This window comes from Saccostrea cucullata, unplaced genomic scaffold (assembly GCF_032062105.1).
Source record: "Saccostrea cucullata isolate Sc308-1 unplaced genomic scaffold, CSIRO_AGI_Scuc_v1 ctg614, whole genome shotgun sequence".
Lineage (NCBI taxonomy): Eukaryota > Metazoa > Mollusca > Bivalvia > Ostreida > Ostreidae > Saccostrea > Saccostrea cuccullata.
In genome coordinates, this window is record NW_026929124.1 from 69,992 (window position 1) to 89,475 (window position 19,484).

The window sequence follows — 19,484 nt, forward strand, 5'->3', positions numbered from 1 at the left end:
TGAGCAGATCGCTTATCAGTTCAGCTTTAAGTGGAGTTGCGACGTCACAATGTTTTTTGTGTTAGAGTGATTAAGTAAAATAAAGGGGAATCCTATATAAAACAGTCTAAAACACTGGTTGGGAAGTATTTAAACATAGAATAAAAAGAATCTTCCATCATTTGTAGTCGTATATAGATGACTTTTATCCAACTCGTGTTTTTATCCCCTCACCAAAGCTGGTGGATAAAAAACACAACTTGTATAAAAATTGTATCCAATTAAAAATCATAGGAGATCCTATATTTAGTATACAGGCCCATCCTGGGACTTGAACCACTAATTAGACTTGAGGGTCCATGAATTTTACAATTCTGGAATAGGCCCAGATGTTCAATACATGATGACTTGTTTTCTGCTTGATGTTAATGAATCGAGGCATTCACAAATGTTTACATTTTCACTATTTGACCAACTTGGACCAACTCTATGGCCTGAACAATGGACCAAGCTATGGGACATGAATGTGAAGATTTAGGTCAAGGATTTTGTAGTCGTTAATCTATTAGTCCCACCCTTGTCTCTTCATCAAAAAAAAATTTCAAAACTGTCCCCACCCTGGGCCATGAATTTTACATTTTAAAGAATTTGTTGGAGGTCTATATAATTATAATGGTTTGCCTGGTTTCTTGCACAATGTACAGAATATTTTTAAGATAAAATGAGTTTTCAAGCCTTGTGTAAGTACCTAGGGGTATGAATTTCATTTTCGTAAGACTGAATTGTAAAATTTTCTGTAGCTAATACATACCACAATGTGTCCATTTTCCAAATATGTATTTATTCAAAACAAAAATTATTCAAGTATCATCACTTTTAATAAATATAGTATACAGTATATACCAACCGAACATGTTACTAAATTGTATCCATGATAATTAAATCCCAAAACTTTTCCTCACAGGAATAGTTCATCAGAATATAACAGGTGGTCTCTATTAATTTCAAATAAAAAATGGAGAAGAGATAACATTTAATACCATGCCATATTAGATAGTACTAAATGAAGTAAGTCCATAGTTTGAGTTAAGTAAGTCCATTGTTCCAGTGAATTTGGTTCTCTTCTGATTAAACAGTTTGGTAAATTTAATAGCTTCTTCCAAATAATGTGAAGTATTTGGCATCTCTTGTACAGTCTGGGTGTATACACTTGGTGCCTGGTTTCAGAGTCTCAGGTTGTTTGAATGGAATACAAAGACCCTTGGCTCCCATTGAAGGGGCACCTTCCTCCACCACAGCATCTCTATAAACAAGGAATCGGAGAAAAATTATTGTACATGTAATATAAAACAGCATCACCTACATTAATTCTAAGAACATAAACTTTTCTTACATCAGGCCATTGTCACAAACCATTGTCAAAATGTATGATCCTCTTTCATTTTGTCCTTGGTTGAATGATATTTCATAGCTCATTAAAATATTGATCAATGTGAGTAAAGTATAGTTAAATTACAATTTACATAAACTTGTTGTTTATGATTAAATTTATTTTGTGACAAATTTTTTTCTTAGTTTATAATACGATGTCATACATAATGTGTGATTATTAATGGCCACGGGTAGGAGATCGAGAGCTATAAGCAGACTCTAGACTGTGGCTTGAGACGATGACCTCAGGCGGCCTTGACAAGTTACAGAGTTTATAAATACATGTACCTGGCACTGTCTTTCTTTATCTTAGCCTCACAATCCTCATCCCCACAGAAAGGGGCCTGAATGATCTTCTTGTTGTCCAGGGAATCACAGAAGTGGGTCCATTGGTGGGAGACGATCATGTGACAGTCCAGGTCAGACTTAGCTCTGTAAAATAAAACAAAGCAAAATTTATACAGTCTGTAGAGGCTCCATACAGGAAGATTTTTTTGTCCCCATTTTTGTTTTTGCTCCATTAGCTTTCCTTACCAGTGAGGGAATTTAAATTGAGATTTATTATAGTTATCTCTCTTACCAAAACTGTTTGGGTAATTTAAAATAGAAAACCTGGCAAAATCATATGTATGATGGGGGAAAATTAACATCAGGTTAAAAAAATAAACTGCATAAAAACAAACTGGATACAATATTTTACACAATTAATCACAGTGTTTCTGATAATTCTGATGCATGTAACTGTTTAAACATCTGTCAAAACAAAGTATGAATGCACAAGAACACAAAATATAGTGTATATCAAAACTTGAGAAAACTGGTTACTTTTTGAAGAGACTGTCTTGAATGTTATTCAGTATATCATTGAGTTGTTTTGCAACGTTCTCATTCTTCAGTATAAGTTTTTCTCCATTATCTCGTCTAACGACCACAAGCTGATTCTTTTTTATGTCATTAGGCCCCAGCTCTACACGTATTGGCACTCCCTACAAAACAAAACAAAAATGTCAAATGGATTAGATTTGCAACTTGGTCTATAAACATTGTGCTAATAATTGCTTGCTGAACTGGTAAAATAAATGTACTGTAGAAGTACTTTTTTCCGCATGGTATTATTTTTTGCTACATGTATGTATGTGGTAACAAATTTTTCTGCCAAAATTTGTTATACTTGATATACATGCAAGGTATATAGTAAGAGTTAAAGAAATTCGCATAATTTTCTACCTGCAGACTACAAAAAAAATGGAGATTCTGCGGAAATATGACCTTGTGGAAAAAAGATCAAACCTTTTATTTAATTTTTTTTTAATGAGAAGAATAAATCCATTCTGTGTATCGAGGCCAATACCTTCAGTTCCCAGTGGTTGAACTTCCAGCCCGGGGAGTAGTTGTCCCTGAGGTCGGTTCGAGCTCGTATATCGACTGCCAGTAACTCCTTCTTGACCGCCTCACATTTGTCCATCAGGTTCTGCTCATCAGACTTAGAGAGATTGGCTGTTATTCCACAAGGAACAATGATCACCTGATAAAAACAAGAATCTGATAAACAGTCTGCAGTGGAAAACAATGGGGCATGAGTTAGTAGAGTGGTTGCCACAGAGTTTATCCTTGTATTAAACAGTTTTAACAAATAAGATTCCTTTTTATTAGCTCTACTGGTCAGAGACCAGAAGAGCTTATGCGATAGTAATGCGTCCGGCGTCCGTCCGTCTGTCTGTCTGTCTGTCTGTAAACAATTTTTCAAAATGCTACTCCTCCTACACTTTTGGTCTGATTTCAATATAACTTGGCACACAAGTAGACTACACTAAGATACATAATTCTGTGTATCGGTTTTTGATTTTGACGAATGGTGTTTGCGTTGTTACTAAAAATAGAAATTTCTGTGAAATTCTTTTAAAATGCTACTCCTCCTACAGTTTTGGTCTGATTTCAATATAACTTGGCACACAAGTAGACTACACTAAGATACATAATTCTGTGTATCGGTTTTTGATTTTGACGAACGGTGTTTGCGTTGTTACTAAAAATAGAAATTTCTGTGAAATTCTTTTAAAATGCTACTCCTCCTACAGTTTTGGTCTGATTTCAATATAACTTGGCACACAAGTAGACTACACTAAGATACATAATTCTGTGTATCGGTTTTTGATTTTGACGAACGGTGTTTTTGTTACTAAAAATAGAAATTTCTGTGAAATTCTTTTAAAATGCTACTCCTCCTACAGTTTTGGTTTGATTTCAATATAACTTGGCACACAAGTAGACTACACTAAGATACATAATTCTGTGTATCGGTTTTTGATTTTGACGAACAGTGTTTGTGTTGTTACTAAAAATAGAAATTTCTGTGAAATTCTTTTAAAATGCTACTCCTCCTACAGTTTTGGTCTGATTTCAATATAACTTGGCACACAAGTAGACTACACTAATTAAGAAACATAATTCTGTGTATCGGTTTTTGATTTTGACGAACGGTGTTTGCGTTGTTACTAAAAACAGAAATTTCTGTGAAATTCTTTTAAAATGCTACTCCTACTACAGTTTTGGTCTGATTTCAGTATAACTTGGCACACAAGTAGACTCCACCAAGATGCATAATTCTGTGTATCGGTTTTTGATTTCGACGAACAGTGTTGGCGTTGTTACTAAAAATAGAAATTTCTGTGAAATTCTTTCAAAATGCTACTCCTCCTACAGTTTTGGTCTGATTTCAATATAACTTGGTACACAAGTAGACTACACTAAGATACATAATTCTGTTTATCAGTTTTTGATTTTGACGAACGGTGTTGGCGTTGTTACTAAAAATAGAAATTTCTGTGAAATTCTTTCAAAATGCTACTCCTCCTACAGTTTTGGTCTGATTTCAATATAACTTGGCACACAAGTAGACTACACTAAGATACATAATTCTGTTTATCAGTTTTTGATTTTGACGAACGGTGTTGGCGTTGTTACTAAAAATAGAAATTTCTGTGAAATTCTTTCAAAATGCTACTCCTCCTACAGTTTTGGTCTGATTTCAATATAACTTGGCACACAAGTAGACTACACTAAGATACATAATTCTTTTATCGGTTTTTGATTTTGACGAACGGTGTTGGCGTTGTTACTAAAAATAGAAATTTCTATGAAATTCTTTCAAAATGCTACTCCTCCTACAGTTTTGGTCTTATTTCAATATAACTTGGCACACAAGTAGACTACACTAAGATACATAATTCTATATATTGGTTTTTGATTTCGACAAACAGTGTTTGCGTTCTTACTAAAAATAAAAATTTCTGTAAAATTCTTTCAAAATGCTACTCCTCCTACAGTTTTGGTCTTATTTCAATATAACTTGGTATATAAGTACATGTGTAGACTACACTAAAATACATAATTCTATGTATCGGTTTTTGATTTCGACGACTGGTGTTGGCATTGTTATTAAAAATAGAAATTTCTGTGAAATTCTTTCAAAATGCTACTCCTCCTATAGTTTTGGTATGATTTCAATATAACTTGGCACACAAGTAGACTACACTAAGGTACATAATTCTTTATATCCGTTTTTGACTTCAATGAACATTATTACCTTGGTTAATAAAGATAGCAATTTTTGTTACTCTCAAAATGCTACTTCAAATACAGTTTTAGGCTGATTATAATATAATGTGGCATGCAAGTAGACTACACTAAGAACATAAAGAGACTTATTCAAGGATCATTATTCTCTTTTTTGCTAGTGTAAAGTTTCAATTCCCAACTGCTTAAGTACTTTCCTCTTCCTGTGCTATAAGTACAAACCAGTAGAGCTTCAGTCTCGACAGAGACTTCTGGTTAGAAAAATCTCAACCCTGAATGGTAATCCAGGATTTCTGATCATCCTAAGGCAAAAAAAAATTAATTTCTTGGTTCTCAGGCCCTCCCTCATCTCTTCCAAGGGTGCCTCATTGACCCTTTTTATTGCTAAATCAATAAAATATAAACACCAAATCACCTCCCTCATCATTTTTTGAGGTTTTGTACAATGTAAAAAGCTGCCTCATCATGTTTTGGGGGCATTAAAAAAGAAAAAAAAATGCCCCCTCACTCATCATATTTTTTGAAAAAAGGCCTGAGAACCAAGTAATTAACTTTGCATGGCCTAAACTTATGAATTTTTCCCTACCTGAACACAGGCTACCCTAGGTGGCAGCACCAGTCCCTTGTTATCTCCATGGATCATACACATGACTCCAATGGTTCGAGTTGTCAGACCCCAGGAATTTTGATAAACATACTGTTTTTCTAGGGTCTCCTGATCTTGAATGCAGATTTCAAACATCTTGGAGAAGTTCTGCCCTAAGTGATGAGATGTTCCACCCTGTTCATGGAAAGAAGAAATAGGGGATAAAGGTTTTTCTCTCCCTTGGAACTGTTTTAATTTTCAAATTATACTGTACTCAGGGTTGTTTTTGTCACATGATATTTTTGCCCTATCATACTGACATAACCCTTGATTTTCCCCAGGCATGACTGTGTTTTATTAAAGAAGTTAAAGAGAAAGTATAACTCTGTTGAAAATCATACAATTTTCCTTATTGAAATTGCTCACAGATCATACGGGCAATATACATGTAAAATTAAAAAAGTATTTCCTTGTATGCAGTATATTCATAACACTTGATCGAACAGAATGGCTGATCAGAATTACTTTATACCTGTATAGCTCTCCCACTAGCTGAGATATAGGCCTCCACTGTTGTTGTAAAGTCTCCTCCAGCAAACTTCTCTGCTTCAGTCTTCCTACCTCGGACTACTGGGATAGCTAACAATTCTTCATATACTCTGGCGTACAACTCAAGTATGATGTACACCTGAAAGCCACAGTACATTTAGTAAATTCATATCAAACAATTCTAAAACTCTCATGTCAAACTCACTCACGTTTTCAGGACTCAACTGGCAATGAATACTTTGATGCTAAAATTCTACAAAATGTCTCCATTCATGCATGCATTATACTAAGAACATACAACATGTATATGCAAATTTAACAATATTTAGATATTATTGGAAACTTTATTGCCATATAGTGAAATGTTTAAGTCAACCCTTCTCTTACATTAAAACAGACAATCTGGTTCAAAACTCTCTGGAATCATGCAGTTTTATTATTTTTTTTGAATAAGAACACATTTTCCCCCTATGTAGTTAGCCTACCTCCTCCTCTGCCTCCTGGGCTGTGGCGAATGCTGTGTGTCCCTCCTGCCACAGAAACTCTCTAGTCCTGAGGAACGGTTGTGGGTGTTTAAATTCCCATCTCTGTTGAGAAAATATTTAGCAAATTAAATTAGAAATTACTTTAAATCAGGTTAAAGCAACACAGAATCTGGAATCTTAACACTCATATCCAACAATTCTTCATAATGTATGGTATTTAAATTTGTAGATGTACATGTATTTGTAAATACTACAGATAAATACTGCACATGTACGAGTTGCTGCCATCTTGTAATGACTGCAAGGTGTTTAAACTAAGTGAGTTCAAATCTTGAAATTCCAAGAAAGATATAGGATAGAAGACTTTCATTATTATACAATACTGGTTCAGTCTTAAAGGGGTTCAACATAACACATGTACTGTTGGTTACGTGTTAATGCCATATACCTTGCATCCATTAAAAGGGCATGTCTTATTAGGAATACCCTGTGATAAACTTCTTCATCCCACTACTGGTAAAATCTTAAGGAACATCTTTAAGATACTTACCACAACATTACACCATTGGTTTAGTCTTAGTGGAAGATCTCTATGGGACTTGATCCACTTGGCATAAGATGGATACATCACAGTTTCACTGGTAGGACGGATTGCGATGGGTACCGCTAATTCTGATTTCCCGGACCTTGTTACCCAAGCCACCTAAAAAAAACAGCAATACCTAATACAAATGTACTATAATTATAAAGTCCAGAGACTTGGATAAAATTGAGTAACTTTAGTCATTGAAAGTTTTCTATTAAACATATGTTTAATTCTTCTATTACAATACATGTACCTCTGGTGCAAAATCTGCAATATGAGTCTTTTCTCTTTCAAGTGCTTGGTGTGAAACAAACATGGGGAAGTATGCATTTTCAACACCTATCTTCTTGATTTCTCTGTCAAAAAATTCTTTGATGCTCTCCCAAATAGAGTATGACCAGGGGCGGAGAATGTAACAGCCGCTAACATCATAATACTCAATCAACTCTGCCTTTGTGATGATCTATTGAACAAAATAACTTTTATTGTAAAATAAAAAAAGTTATGGTAACATAAAATTTGCATAAAAAACTTGTTAGAACAAGAGGCCCATGGGCCTTATAGGTCACCTGAGCATCATGCAACAACTTTCAAATGATTGAATTTGGTTCATGTTTTAAGCCAGATGCTATGGCATTCACAATTTTGAAAGAGACACCATTGATTATCATAACTATGCACTTAGCAATTGCTTAGTTTGTTTACTTAATACCCATAAGCAGGGTAGGGGAACAAAAATGCATGTCAACTAATCAGTAATATTCAGCAATAATCAGGAGTTCCCTTACCACACATGAACCCCTGACTCTAGGTCTACACATTGCACAATTTTTGAAAAGGCACACTTGCTTATCAAAAATGTTCAATGAATACCAAGGAGCAGATTTCAAACAATTCATTTTCAGTATATAGAAGTAAAGCCCCCCCCCCCCCCCCCGTCTTTGGTATCCCTGACCCAGGGGCCTTGAAATTCACAATTCTGGAAGAAGAGCCCTTGCACATCATAACTATATAAATAGTTCATCTGCTTATTACCCAGAAGTAGAGAAAAAGATTTTTATAGATGTAATGTATTATCACCATATAATCATGATAGAGCCACACCGTAACACCATAATCCCTGACCCTGGGGCCATAAAATTCACAATTTTGGTAGAAGCATTCTCACTCATCATAACTATGTCCTTAATTAGTTTATTTAATACCTAGGAGTAAAGAAACTTTTCAAAGAATAAATGCATTTTCACTATATTTCAATAGACTGCCAGGTGTTTAACACCAGAACCCCTGACCTTGGGGTTCAACATAACGCATGTACTATTGGTTGAGTGTTAATGGCACATGCCATATACCTTGCCATAAAATTCACAATTTTGGTAGAGGCACTCTTGCTCATCATAACTATGTACTTAATTAGTTTATTTAATACTCAGGAACAGAGAAGAAGATTTTCAAAGAAATAATGCATTTCACTATATAATCAATAGAGCCCCACCCTAACACCAGAACCCCTGACCCTGGGGCCATAAAATTCATAATTTTGGTAGAGGCACTCTTGCTCATCATAACTATGCACTTAGTTAGTTTATTTAATACTCAGGAACAGAGAAGAAGATTTTCAAAGAAATAATGCATTTTCACTATCTAATCAATAGAGCCCCGCCCTAACCCAGAACCCCTGACCCTGGGGCCATAAAATTCAAAATTTTGGTAGCGGCACTCCTGCTCATCATAACTATGTACTTAATTAGTTTATTTAATACTCAGGAACAGAGAAGAAGATTTTCAAAGAAATAATGCATTTCACTATATAATCAATAGAGCCCCACCCTAACACCAGAACCCCTGACCTTGGGGCCATAAAATTCACAATTTTGGTAGAGGCACTCTTGCTCATCATAACTATGTACTTAATTAGTTTATTTAATACTCAGGAACAGAGAAGAAGATTTTCAAAGAAATAATGCATTTCACTATATAATCAATAGAGCCCCACCCTAACACCAGAACCCCTGGCCCTGGGGCCATGAATTTCACAATTTTGGTAGAGGACTCAATGCTGATTACAATCATACCAACAGTTTGACTGCTTGATGTCCAGGAGTAAAGAAGAAGATTTTTAAAGATTGCACTAATTTTAGTGGTTTTTGCCCCACCCCCCAGGCCCCAGGGGGGCAGGGACCATGAAATTCACAATTTTTGTTCCCCTTCACCCATAGATGTTATATGTCAAATTTGGTTGAAATTGGTTCAGTGGGTTCAGAGAAGAAGCTGAAAATGTTCAAATGTTAACGCACGACGGACGACGTTACGGTAACATAAACGGATTAGAATAGGTCACCTGAGTTTACTCAGGTGACCTAAAAATGGATGTTAAGCATAAAAAAGAGAAAAAAAATTAAAAAGTATATTGAATTAGATAACTGTAAGAGTTGACAGACCTGGGAGTACCAGTCAGACAGATTTTCCTCTTTTTTTGCTTCAAGACCAAGTCTACAATATCACAGAAGACATCTCATCAATATTTTCTTTTTTCATAAGCAATATCACATTACGAGTATGTTTTCAAATAAGTCAGTGTTATTTTCAGGAATATAAATCTAAAAGATCAATGTTTCTCAGCCTTGTCCCTATCAGTGACCCCCACCTTGTGACCTTCTTGTGATCCCCCTTGTCATCCTTTGGTTTATCTCCCTCCTTCTTTTCTGGGACTTTCTTGTCCTTCTTCTTATCTTTCTTGTCTTTTCGTCCACCACCTGAGAGATCCTCTCCTGTTTGATCTTTGTACTGAGTCTTCAAGGCCAAAAGGGTTTCAACTTCTTTCTTAACTTCAGTCTGTTGTAAATAATAGAGAAAATTGACGGTAAACAGTAAATTGTTACTGCATTAAATTTCGTTGTTTCCAGAGTAACTCTATTCAATATACAGGCAAATAAAATTTTCGTGTGGGATTTTAATTTTGTTGATAATTGTTAACAACAAAATAAATGAAATTAATTCCCCAAGAAATATTTCTGATTTAAATTTACAGTATGTGGGAATATTGCATATGCTTATTAAATTATTCTGCCCCTTACTCTTTTTAACACATTCTTTATTGTAATAACTGGGCTTAATCAGCATGTAACTTCTAAGCACTGATGAGGATCTATACACAAGTTATTTAGTAATATCCTCTGGCTTTACCTCGGGGGCCTTGGAAGCCTTTAGTTGCCGCACTTTCTCTCCCTGCTCATCTATCTTCTTTTTGAGACCCTCTGCCTCAGTGCCTTCACCTGCCATAGCCTTAGGAACTGGTTCAGTTTTCTGAGGAGTGGATCCAGCAGGGGGTGGTGTCCAATCCTTTCCTGTAGCTGTTTTGTATTCTGCCTTCAATTGAAGTAATATCTGTACCTCTGCAGTAACTTTATCCTGAAAAAAAAAACAAACTAATACTGATGTTTTAAAAATACAATGATACACCCTTTAGACATGATACATGTACTATATATTCATGTTATGTGAATTAAGTCAAGTGTTTAGCTCTGTATGTATATTCCCAATCTTTATGTATCATGTAAGTAATATTTCTATCAATATTAGTTTAAAAATTTAACAAGAGATGTTTGTAAAACACTTATGTCCCCATCTCCCCAAACTGGAATTTTGTAAGTCCAGCAGGAAATAACTCTGTCAAAAATAGTGCAATCATACCCAAAACAGAACTTGACCTAGATATTCTTATGAAAAATCTGTTTACCAAATTTCATTTCAGTATGTGCAACCTCTGCGAAGAAAATGAACGGAAACTGCAAATAATTGGAACTTTTCTATCACCAAGTGGCATAACTCTGTCAAAAATGGTGCAATCATATCCAAAACAAAACTTACCCTAGATATTCATTTGATAATATGTATACTAAATTTCATTTCAGTATGTGCAACCTCTGCGAAGAAAATGAGTGGAAATTGCAAATAATTGGAACTTTTCTATCACCAAGGGGCATAACTCTGTCAAAAATGGTGCAATCATATCCAAAACAAAACTTGCCTTAGAGATTCATTTGATAATATGTATACTAAATTTCATTTCAGTATGTGCAACCTCTGCGAAGAAAATGAGCGGAAACTGCAAATAATTGGAACTTTTCTATCACCAAGGGGCATAACTCTGTCAAAAATGGTGCAATCATATCCAAAACAGAACTTTCCCTAGATATTCATTTGATAAATATGTATACTAAATTTCATTTCAGTATGTGCAACCTCTGTGAAGAAAATGAACGAAAACTGCAAATAATTGGAATTTTTCTAAAACCAAGGAGCATAACTCTGTCAAAAATGGTGCGACTGTAACCAAAACAGAACTTGATCTAGATATTCATCTGATATATCTGCATACCAATTTCATTTCAGTTTGTGCAACGGTTGTGACAGACCGACAAACGCAAAGCAATATGCCCCCCTTCGAAATAAAAATAGCTGTGTGGAGCTTGGGGGTTGAACACGGAGATAAAATATACATTTAAGTACGGTACATGGAAACAATTTATGTAGTGGTATTTAATTCAGTATACTCCCAGGTATATAAAAATCCTAATTAACCCCCAAAAAATACCTGGTTTAATGGGTCTCTCAGTTGTCTGTAATTGAGGCCGATAAACAGCCCTATACAAAGTGTAAAACAATTACCTTTTCACATTGATTTTATTTATATTAGACCAACCATAGATCTATTAATTTTTCTTTAATTACCTCATCATGCCTAAGGCCTAAAGTGAAAAAAATCTAATATTGTTTGTTTTTCCTTAAGAATTCAGTTTGTTTAAGCTGTCTAAAAAACAGAATAAATAAAGAATTTCTACAGCTTTGTTTCAGCACTTTACCTGAAAGTAATTTGATCCTATGTGACATAACTAGACCCAACAAACATTAAGCTTATGTTGGGTTATGATGATGCAATAATATCTGGTAATATATAATAAATACCAGTTATGGTGATGCAATGTTGGGAGTTGTGACTGAAATCAATTATAGTACTGGTCACCCACTGGTCTCTAAATTTTACGTTTAGAAAGTAAAATACATGTAAATCAATACGAAATCAAAAACAGATGCACAGAATTACAATGCATCATTGATATACTAGTTTATCATCACTTTATGATTGCCAGGATGCACTCTACAACTCGAGAATAACCGAATTAATGTAACGGCATCATTTTTTAAAGAAAAGAAATCGTAACAAAAAAGAAAATATCAGTGGATATGAGACTTTTCAGACAAGGGAAGAGATATGGACCTCTAATAAATACGATACACATGCATCTGATCATTGCACGTCAGCAATCTAAATGATATATTGATTCTTTTTCTTATTATAACTTTTAAAAAACACATTTTTTTTTTTTAGAAAATGTAGTCTAATAAAAAAAACACTTGTGTGCCAAGCCCCCCGTTTATTGGAGAATAATACAGAAGGGTAGAAGCCCCAATAAAGTGGTAGAAGCCCCATAAAATTGATTGATTTAGGGTACATAAAACCCTAAGGTGATGTTTAAATGAAAATTGATATCCGTAAACTTTTATAGCCAATCTTACCTCAGAGTCGATAGAAATCGGGCGGCATTTCTTCTTTTCTTCATATACTGTACACCACGCCCGATCTAAATTCGCGATCGCTGAAGTCGTTTCGAGTAAATCATTAGCGTAATCTTGATTAAAAGTGAATAATATAATATATGATTTTTATTTTCAAAAAAAAAAAAAATATATGAAAGGAAAGTTAAGAATATAAATGAAGCATTAAATATTTACATATTTCCAGATGAAATAAAATATAAATTATGAACATATTTCATTGTCTACTTGAATACTTTTATCCACACTGGTTTGTACCTACTAAAAAGAATTTTATATCAAAAATCATTATGGAAAATATGAAAATATTTGTATAGCTGAAGTGTACTGTAAAATAGTCATAAAAACATTGAGATATAACCTGTTGATATACATTACAGTGAAAATACTAATTGATTGTTGTTTTGTGTTTTTTAAAATTAATTTAACTAGTCAATTAATCAATTAATAAATTTCCTTAGTTTAAATTCCAATCATTTATAATATATAACTTAAGTAATTAATCAAGTAGTTAATTTATCTAATTTCTAAGGTATTTATTTATTTTTTTCTTTCTATGTTTATTTAAATTTGAAATTCAGTATTCATGCATTCATTATTATTTTCCAGTTACTTAGATTTGCTGTATTTTTTTGGTTTTGTTTTGTTTTTTTGTGGTTCTGTTTTATTTGGGGAGGTATTTTTTTAAAATTTTTTGTGTGCATGTAATAGAAAAAATTATATTCATTGATATTAGAAAGCAATATGTATCCATTAGAATGAAATTATTTGATAGGTTTATGAAATAAAAAAGTTTCATAAAAATTAATAAAATGTGCATAATTGCATATGCAAACACTTGTAAAGTGGGTATTATGAGAATATGGTGAGAATATTATCATGATTATTTACACATCAGCTAGCTGTGTTGTTTTGTACTGGGATAGAGAGGCACCCCTGTGTGTGTGTACATACACAGCTGTTGACACTTGGTCAAGTTGACAATAAACTCCTTTTGTTCAAACACCTGTTCTCAGCTAGTCTGACCAACCCCCCTCAGGCAGGGCATGTGTATATACACTGATCATTAACTATGTTCAATTGTTCTTGACTTTCATTATTATGTTCCCCAAACGAAGTTGGGGAACAATGTTTTTACTCTGTTTCTTATTATTATTATTATTATTATTATTATTTTTCTTTTTCCTGGGAAAATTTTGTCCACGAGTGATCTTGTAAACTACACATTGGACTAAGGTAAAATGTTTTTAGGGTCAGTAGACATGTTATGTAGATTTGCCCAACGAAGGTCATTTTGCGCGCACGTGCTTGCAAGAGCGCGCACGTGCAACACGTGAAATGACCAATATAATGTATATTGCTGTAACTTTTCTATTTTTTGATGAAATGTTTTGAAACTCATAATGTAGAGATATATTAGTAGTATAGACAAGATGGCATGGTCAAGATAGCAAGATCTCACGCGCATGCACGTGCACTTAGCTCTGATTGGCTGAAACTAAAGTCTCAATATCTTTCTTGTTTCTTGTCAAAATCATTTGAAATTTTGAACATAGTCCTACATTATGAAGATCTACAGCATGATATATAAAAATTTTCATGAAAGCATGCGCATGCGCGCGTGCTGCAATCTGATTGGCTGAAACATTAAATGGCTATATCTCCGTTGTTTTTGGATGAAATGCTTTGAAATTTAAAACATAGTCATGCATTAGGATATCCTACAATATGTTATAGAAAAAAATTTATGAAATCACGCGCATGCACGTTTGCTGCAATCTGATTGGCTGAAACTTTAAATGGCTATATCTCCTTTGTTTTTAGACGAAATGTTTGGAATTTTGAAATATAGTCATTCATTAAGATTACCTTTACTATGATAAAGATAAAAATTCATGAAATCACGTGCATGCATGTGTGCTGCACTCTGATTGGCTGAAACTTCAAATGGCTATAACTCTCTTGTTTTTCAACCAAACAGGATGGGATGTAGAACATAGATAAATATAAGGGACTCCTACAAGAAGGTGTAGTCATCATGCACGTGCGTGCACGTGAAATGAGTTAAATTAAAAATACACTCGAGTGAGTGCAATTTTTAATACCTTTGGATTGAATGCTTTGATATTAAGTGTATAAAAATATATAGATAGTGTAGACAATATAATATGGTCGTTACGCACATGAACACGCGTGCAATGCTTAAATTTAAATATATTTTGTATTCTTCCGGAAAACCTTGTAAGTCTAAATTCCATAAAGTATTTCTTATTTAATAGAGATTACAGGGAATATGGCACCAAAAGGGAGTTGGGGAGCGTTTGGGGAACATCTGTAACGGTTCCCGTTACAATTAGCACTAGTTGAATAGTAAAATAAATGATTTTGTAATTATATGATCTTCTTTTTACATACTGGTGATATGAACTTGTAATATGTTTTAAATACAAATTTCAGTTTAAGGACGTTAGCACACACATAAGGAAAATATGAATTTTGATAATTTTGATACTAATAATAATGATAAATTAATAAAGACCTTTTAAATTAGTAATACCTGAATAATACTTTAACCTGTTCACTCTAGCCACGTGGTGGCCTCCTTAATTGTAGAGCCATGATTTGAATTTTGAAACAGAAAAATATTAAAACCAAAGGACCGAAAGATGACCGAAAGATAAAAAGAAAATAAAAATCTTTAAAAAAAAAAAACAGACTTTATCATTATTCCTAGTCAATCTTTTGTTCATGTAAAAACATATTACAGCCAAATGAAAGTAATTGACAATAAATTAATAATTATAAAAAAATTAATAGAAAGGAATTTATAATTCAATTAACAACATTTAAAAAAAATTATGTTCCTAACCTAACTTAACCTAACACAACACCAAACAGTATTCACTGGTCAGCACCCTGGCGGGGGAGGTACTGCCTGATACTAACCCTATGCTAAGTTCTAGCTACATCTGACAACTTATCACTCTTGTGAATGCTTATATAATAATCTCTATGGTAAAACATTTCTAGACAAGTCCTAACCCTGATTTCGGATGCACAGATTTTCATCCCCCTGAATAGCCATGGAAATAGCATTAAATAAACAATTACCATTTCCCCTAACTGACACAGGCACATAATCTGACTTCCCTAACAAATGATTGGCCACATGATCTACCCTCATAGATTTATCAAATTTTGTAGCTTGCGCAGATGGCAAACGTTTCGGTTGTGCACGCATAAAGATTGTTTCCATCCTAACCCCCATCTCAAAGCAGCCAGATCGAATGGCAGATTATAACCGATTAAGAGATATCATAGTCAAAAAACCCCCATTCATTTACACAACATTTAGAACAAATGTAGGGCAAGGTGCATTTTTGCAAATAAATAAAATCAGACAATCCCTCACAACTTTGGTGAAACCATCTTTCACAATTGTCACAACCTACATCTTTATAACCATCACAGTTATCGTGGCAAATGCCACAAGGATAGTCACAGACAGCTGCAGACATTGTCTAACTATTTTGAGCCTTAGAAACTCTTTAGGAACTATTGAAATCAAAACTATTGCAACAATTTTTAAAGCCTACTGGAATTTTGTAGTAATAATTGAACAAAAGCACTATTCTATTTAGTTCAAATGTAACAGCACTGAGGAGCACTAGTCTTAATAGATTAAACTAATTACCCAAATGGAGAAAAGAAAAACCTGTGTGATACAATTCAAAAATGCAACTCTATATATATCAGAAATACGGGTAAGTTAGTGTCATGCCATGGACATGCCAAGGACTTGCGGGGATGACCTGGGCGCATACCAGGAACACATAAGGGAGCTGAAGCCAACCTGCCAGATACAAGACAGGGACTTACAAACAAGCCCACCTGCCAGATACAAATTATTATTGTTGCTGTGAAGCTTTTGGATATGTTTTTAACTCTAAATTCAGAATTTCTCTAAAATCTTAAAAACTTAAATTATGGCTCTACAAAAAAGGAGGCCTCCACGTGGCTAGAGCTGGTAACATTGGGATAATATGAATTAAAATACACAAATTCATATTATCTTATTAACGTTCTTAATGTTTTTTTAAATGTGTATTACGTAATAATTTCTACATATCTTGCATAAAAAACATTTTAAATTAGAATAAATTATTTTAACTTTATCTATACGATGATAAACAGCAGTTCGCTTCGAATTTGATCGGGCTTGGTGTACGGTAAACCAGTAATAGCGTTCGATTTCTGTCGACTCTGAGGTAAGATTGGCTATAAAAGTTTACGGATACCAATATAAGTCATTTAAACATCACCATAGGGTTTTATGTACCCTAAATCATTCAATTTTATGGGGCTTCTACCACTTTATTGGGGCTTCTACCCTTCTGTATGGGTATTCTCCAAAAAACGGGGGGCTTCTGGAATTTCCAGTCACCCTTACTTTTTGTAAAGACTACCACGTTTCTTTCGTTTTCAAGTACCCTATAATTGAAAGCAGATTTGTAAATATGCATAGTTGAGCTTGATAAAATCATCAAATGCATCACTACTTAAGATCTATATCTTTCTATAGCATTTAATAAATTCTAAAAGCCATAAATATCGTCCATTTATTCATGCACGTTTGTATACAGAAACAACCTGTCCCACCTCCACGCTGAAATAGATACTTTTTGCGCCTCTATCACAGGAGAGTTACAATCTCGAAACTCGCGTATTGTAAAATACATGTAAAACATTTAGGCCTGGGCTATGTATTTTTTTTAGCATCTGTGATGGAACATTAAATTACCGGTGAACAAAAAATACGAGGTCATTGTTGTTTACATACATGTACAAGTGCACATGTGAATTAAAGCAACAGAAAAATTAAATAAGTGCATAGCTTAATAATCTCCGTGAGTCTGATTACCTTAATGAACAGTGGTCCTTTAAATTCAGACACAACAGTTACCTGTGTGCATTACAAACACACAATACACGTGGCGTTGTTATTTTTACACTACTTGACCTAGTTCCACTTCCTCATCATACAGAGCTAGCAATTTTGGAGCTTTACCTTCACTGCTCTGCCTATTTGACCCAAATATGCCACAGACAAGAAATTTGATGTTTATTTTTTTTTAAATACTAAATCTCCTGAGTAGTAATTATTTTACACTACATAAATCACAAATTGTTGTCTAATTCTGATTTTATCCTCTTTTTTGTATGCCATATATCTATTATTTAGATCACTTTAGTAATAAAATCTACTTTGTAATATCTTTTTTTAAAACTGTTATCAATCTAAAAGAATTAAATAAATTCCATAAAAATTATTTCAACAATGTAATACTGTAATTTAATAATTATTGAATAAAAGAGATATAAAAATGAAGTTTCGTGAGAACATATAACAATTATGTTCATGTCAAAACTCTCAATTTCCCTTCTTGAAGAAAAATGTGTTGTAAAAAATACTACCTAGTCTGGTACTGTGAGATTTGATTTGAATTCAATAAATGATATTATTATAATGGCAAAATCCATGTTTTGCTCTGGGAGACACAAAATAAGTGTCAGATCAAAAAGTAAAATGGGCAGGTGGTATTACGTAATAAAGAATCTATAAATTTTATTTAGTGATTTAGGAGGAGTTGCCGATAAGAAATGGGTACCAATTCAATATAAAAGAAAACAATGTTTTTGTTAATTTGTTTTGGTATGGAAATCCAAAGTATGTTTCTGATCAAAATGTAAAATAAGAGGTGCACAATGGCACTATGTAACAAAGAATTTGTGAAAGTTTCATTAAATTTCATCCAGTGGTATAAGGGGAGTTGCAGATGAGAGATGGGTTCTACAAAGTGTAACAAATGGATGGATATACAGAATTTACAGAAAGACGGATTGACAAAAGAAGGGATGGATGGACATCCTGATCACTAAATACTCTCCCACTTTACAAGCAGGGGGTGTAATAAATCATCCTGAGGCCTGATAAAGGGACCAATTTTCATTAAAGGCTACTCATATCGTCTACTTGCTAGACGCCAATATGTAAAGAAGATTGTTATGTTAAGTACAATTTATGTTTAACATATGCCTAACTTCCAAGAAAATACAGTTGTGTGCCATAATTTAAGATCATTTTATTTTTTCTCTAAATATTTCATTGAAAACAACATTTTGTAAAATCACTGGCAAATGGTCAATTTTTGTCCAATTTAATTATTTATTTCAGTACTTAGTAAACCAGAAAATGTTAAGTTTTCTTTCTTTAAAATATCATTACAAATTTAGATTTTTGTAAAAGATAGTTCATCACTTAATAATCAGTTCTAAAATTCAAGATCAATGTTGATTGTATAATTCATTGTAAATATGTGACTTAAAAATTCATGTCACACTTGAATTACAATATCCTTAGAATATCAATGCTGATCAGGTAAAAACTATTGTTTTCATCAACTACAACAATATCTTGGATCATCAAAAATTTGGTATAAAATCTGTCAAGAACTGTTGTCATACCATTGATTTTACAAAATTTTGTTTTCAATGAAATATACAGAGAAAAAATGAAATGATCTTAAATTATGGCACACAACTGTAGTATTCTAGCTACATGTTATGAGAAAAAAGTCTTTTGAAGATTGCATGAATTTTGATGATTTTGACT

General features: G+C 33.5%; 1 protein-coding gene across 1 annotated transcript in view; it reads right to left on the minus strand.

Moving 5' to 3' along the window:
- Positions 1-835: 835 nt before the first annotated feature.
- The window catches only part of LOC134279844 (bifunctional glutamate/proline--tRNA ligase-like), a 31,278-nt gene continuing 12,629 nt past the window's right edge, over positions 836-19,484 (minus strand). Inside the window, exons 24-35 of the mRNA XM_062762258.1 lie at positions 10,379-10,603; positions 9,840-10,027; positions 9,634-9,685; positions 7,446-7,655; positions 7,157-7,309; positions 6,607-6,708; positions 6,105-6,260; positions 5,573-5,767; positions 2,762-2,935; positions 2,236-2,396; positions 1,699-1,842; positions 836-1,282 (exon numbers count right to left, since the gene is read on the minus strand). Coding sequence (XP_062618242.1) covers positions 1,126-1,282; positions 1,699-1,842; positions 2,236-2,396; positions 2,762-2,935; positions 5,573-5,767; positions 6,105-6,260; positions 6,607-6,708; positions 7,157-7,309; positions 7,446-7,655; positions 9,634-9,685; positions 9,840-10,027; positions 10,379-10,603 — 1,917 coding nt within the window. The 3' untranslated portion in view covers positions 836-1,125. The remainder of the gene's footprint in view (positions 1,283-1,698; positions 1,843-2,235; positions 2,397-2,761; positions 2,936-5,572; positions 5,768-6,104; positions 6,261-6,606; positions 6,709-7,156; positions 7,310-7,445; positions 7,656-9,633; positions 9,686-9,839; positions 10,028-10,378; positions 10,604-19,484) is intronic.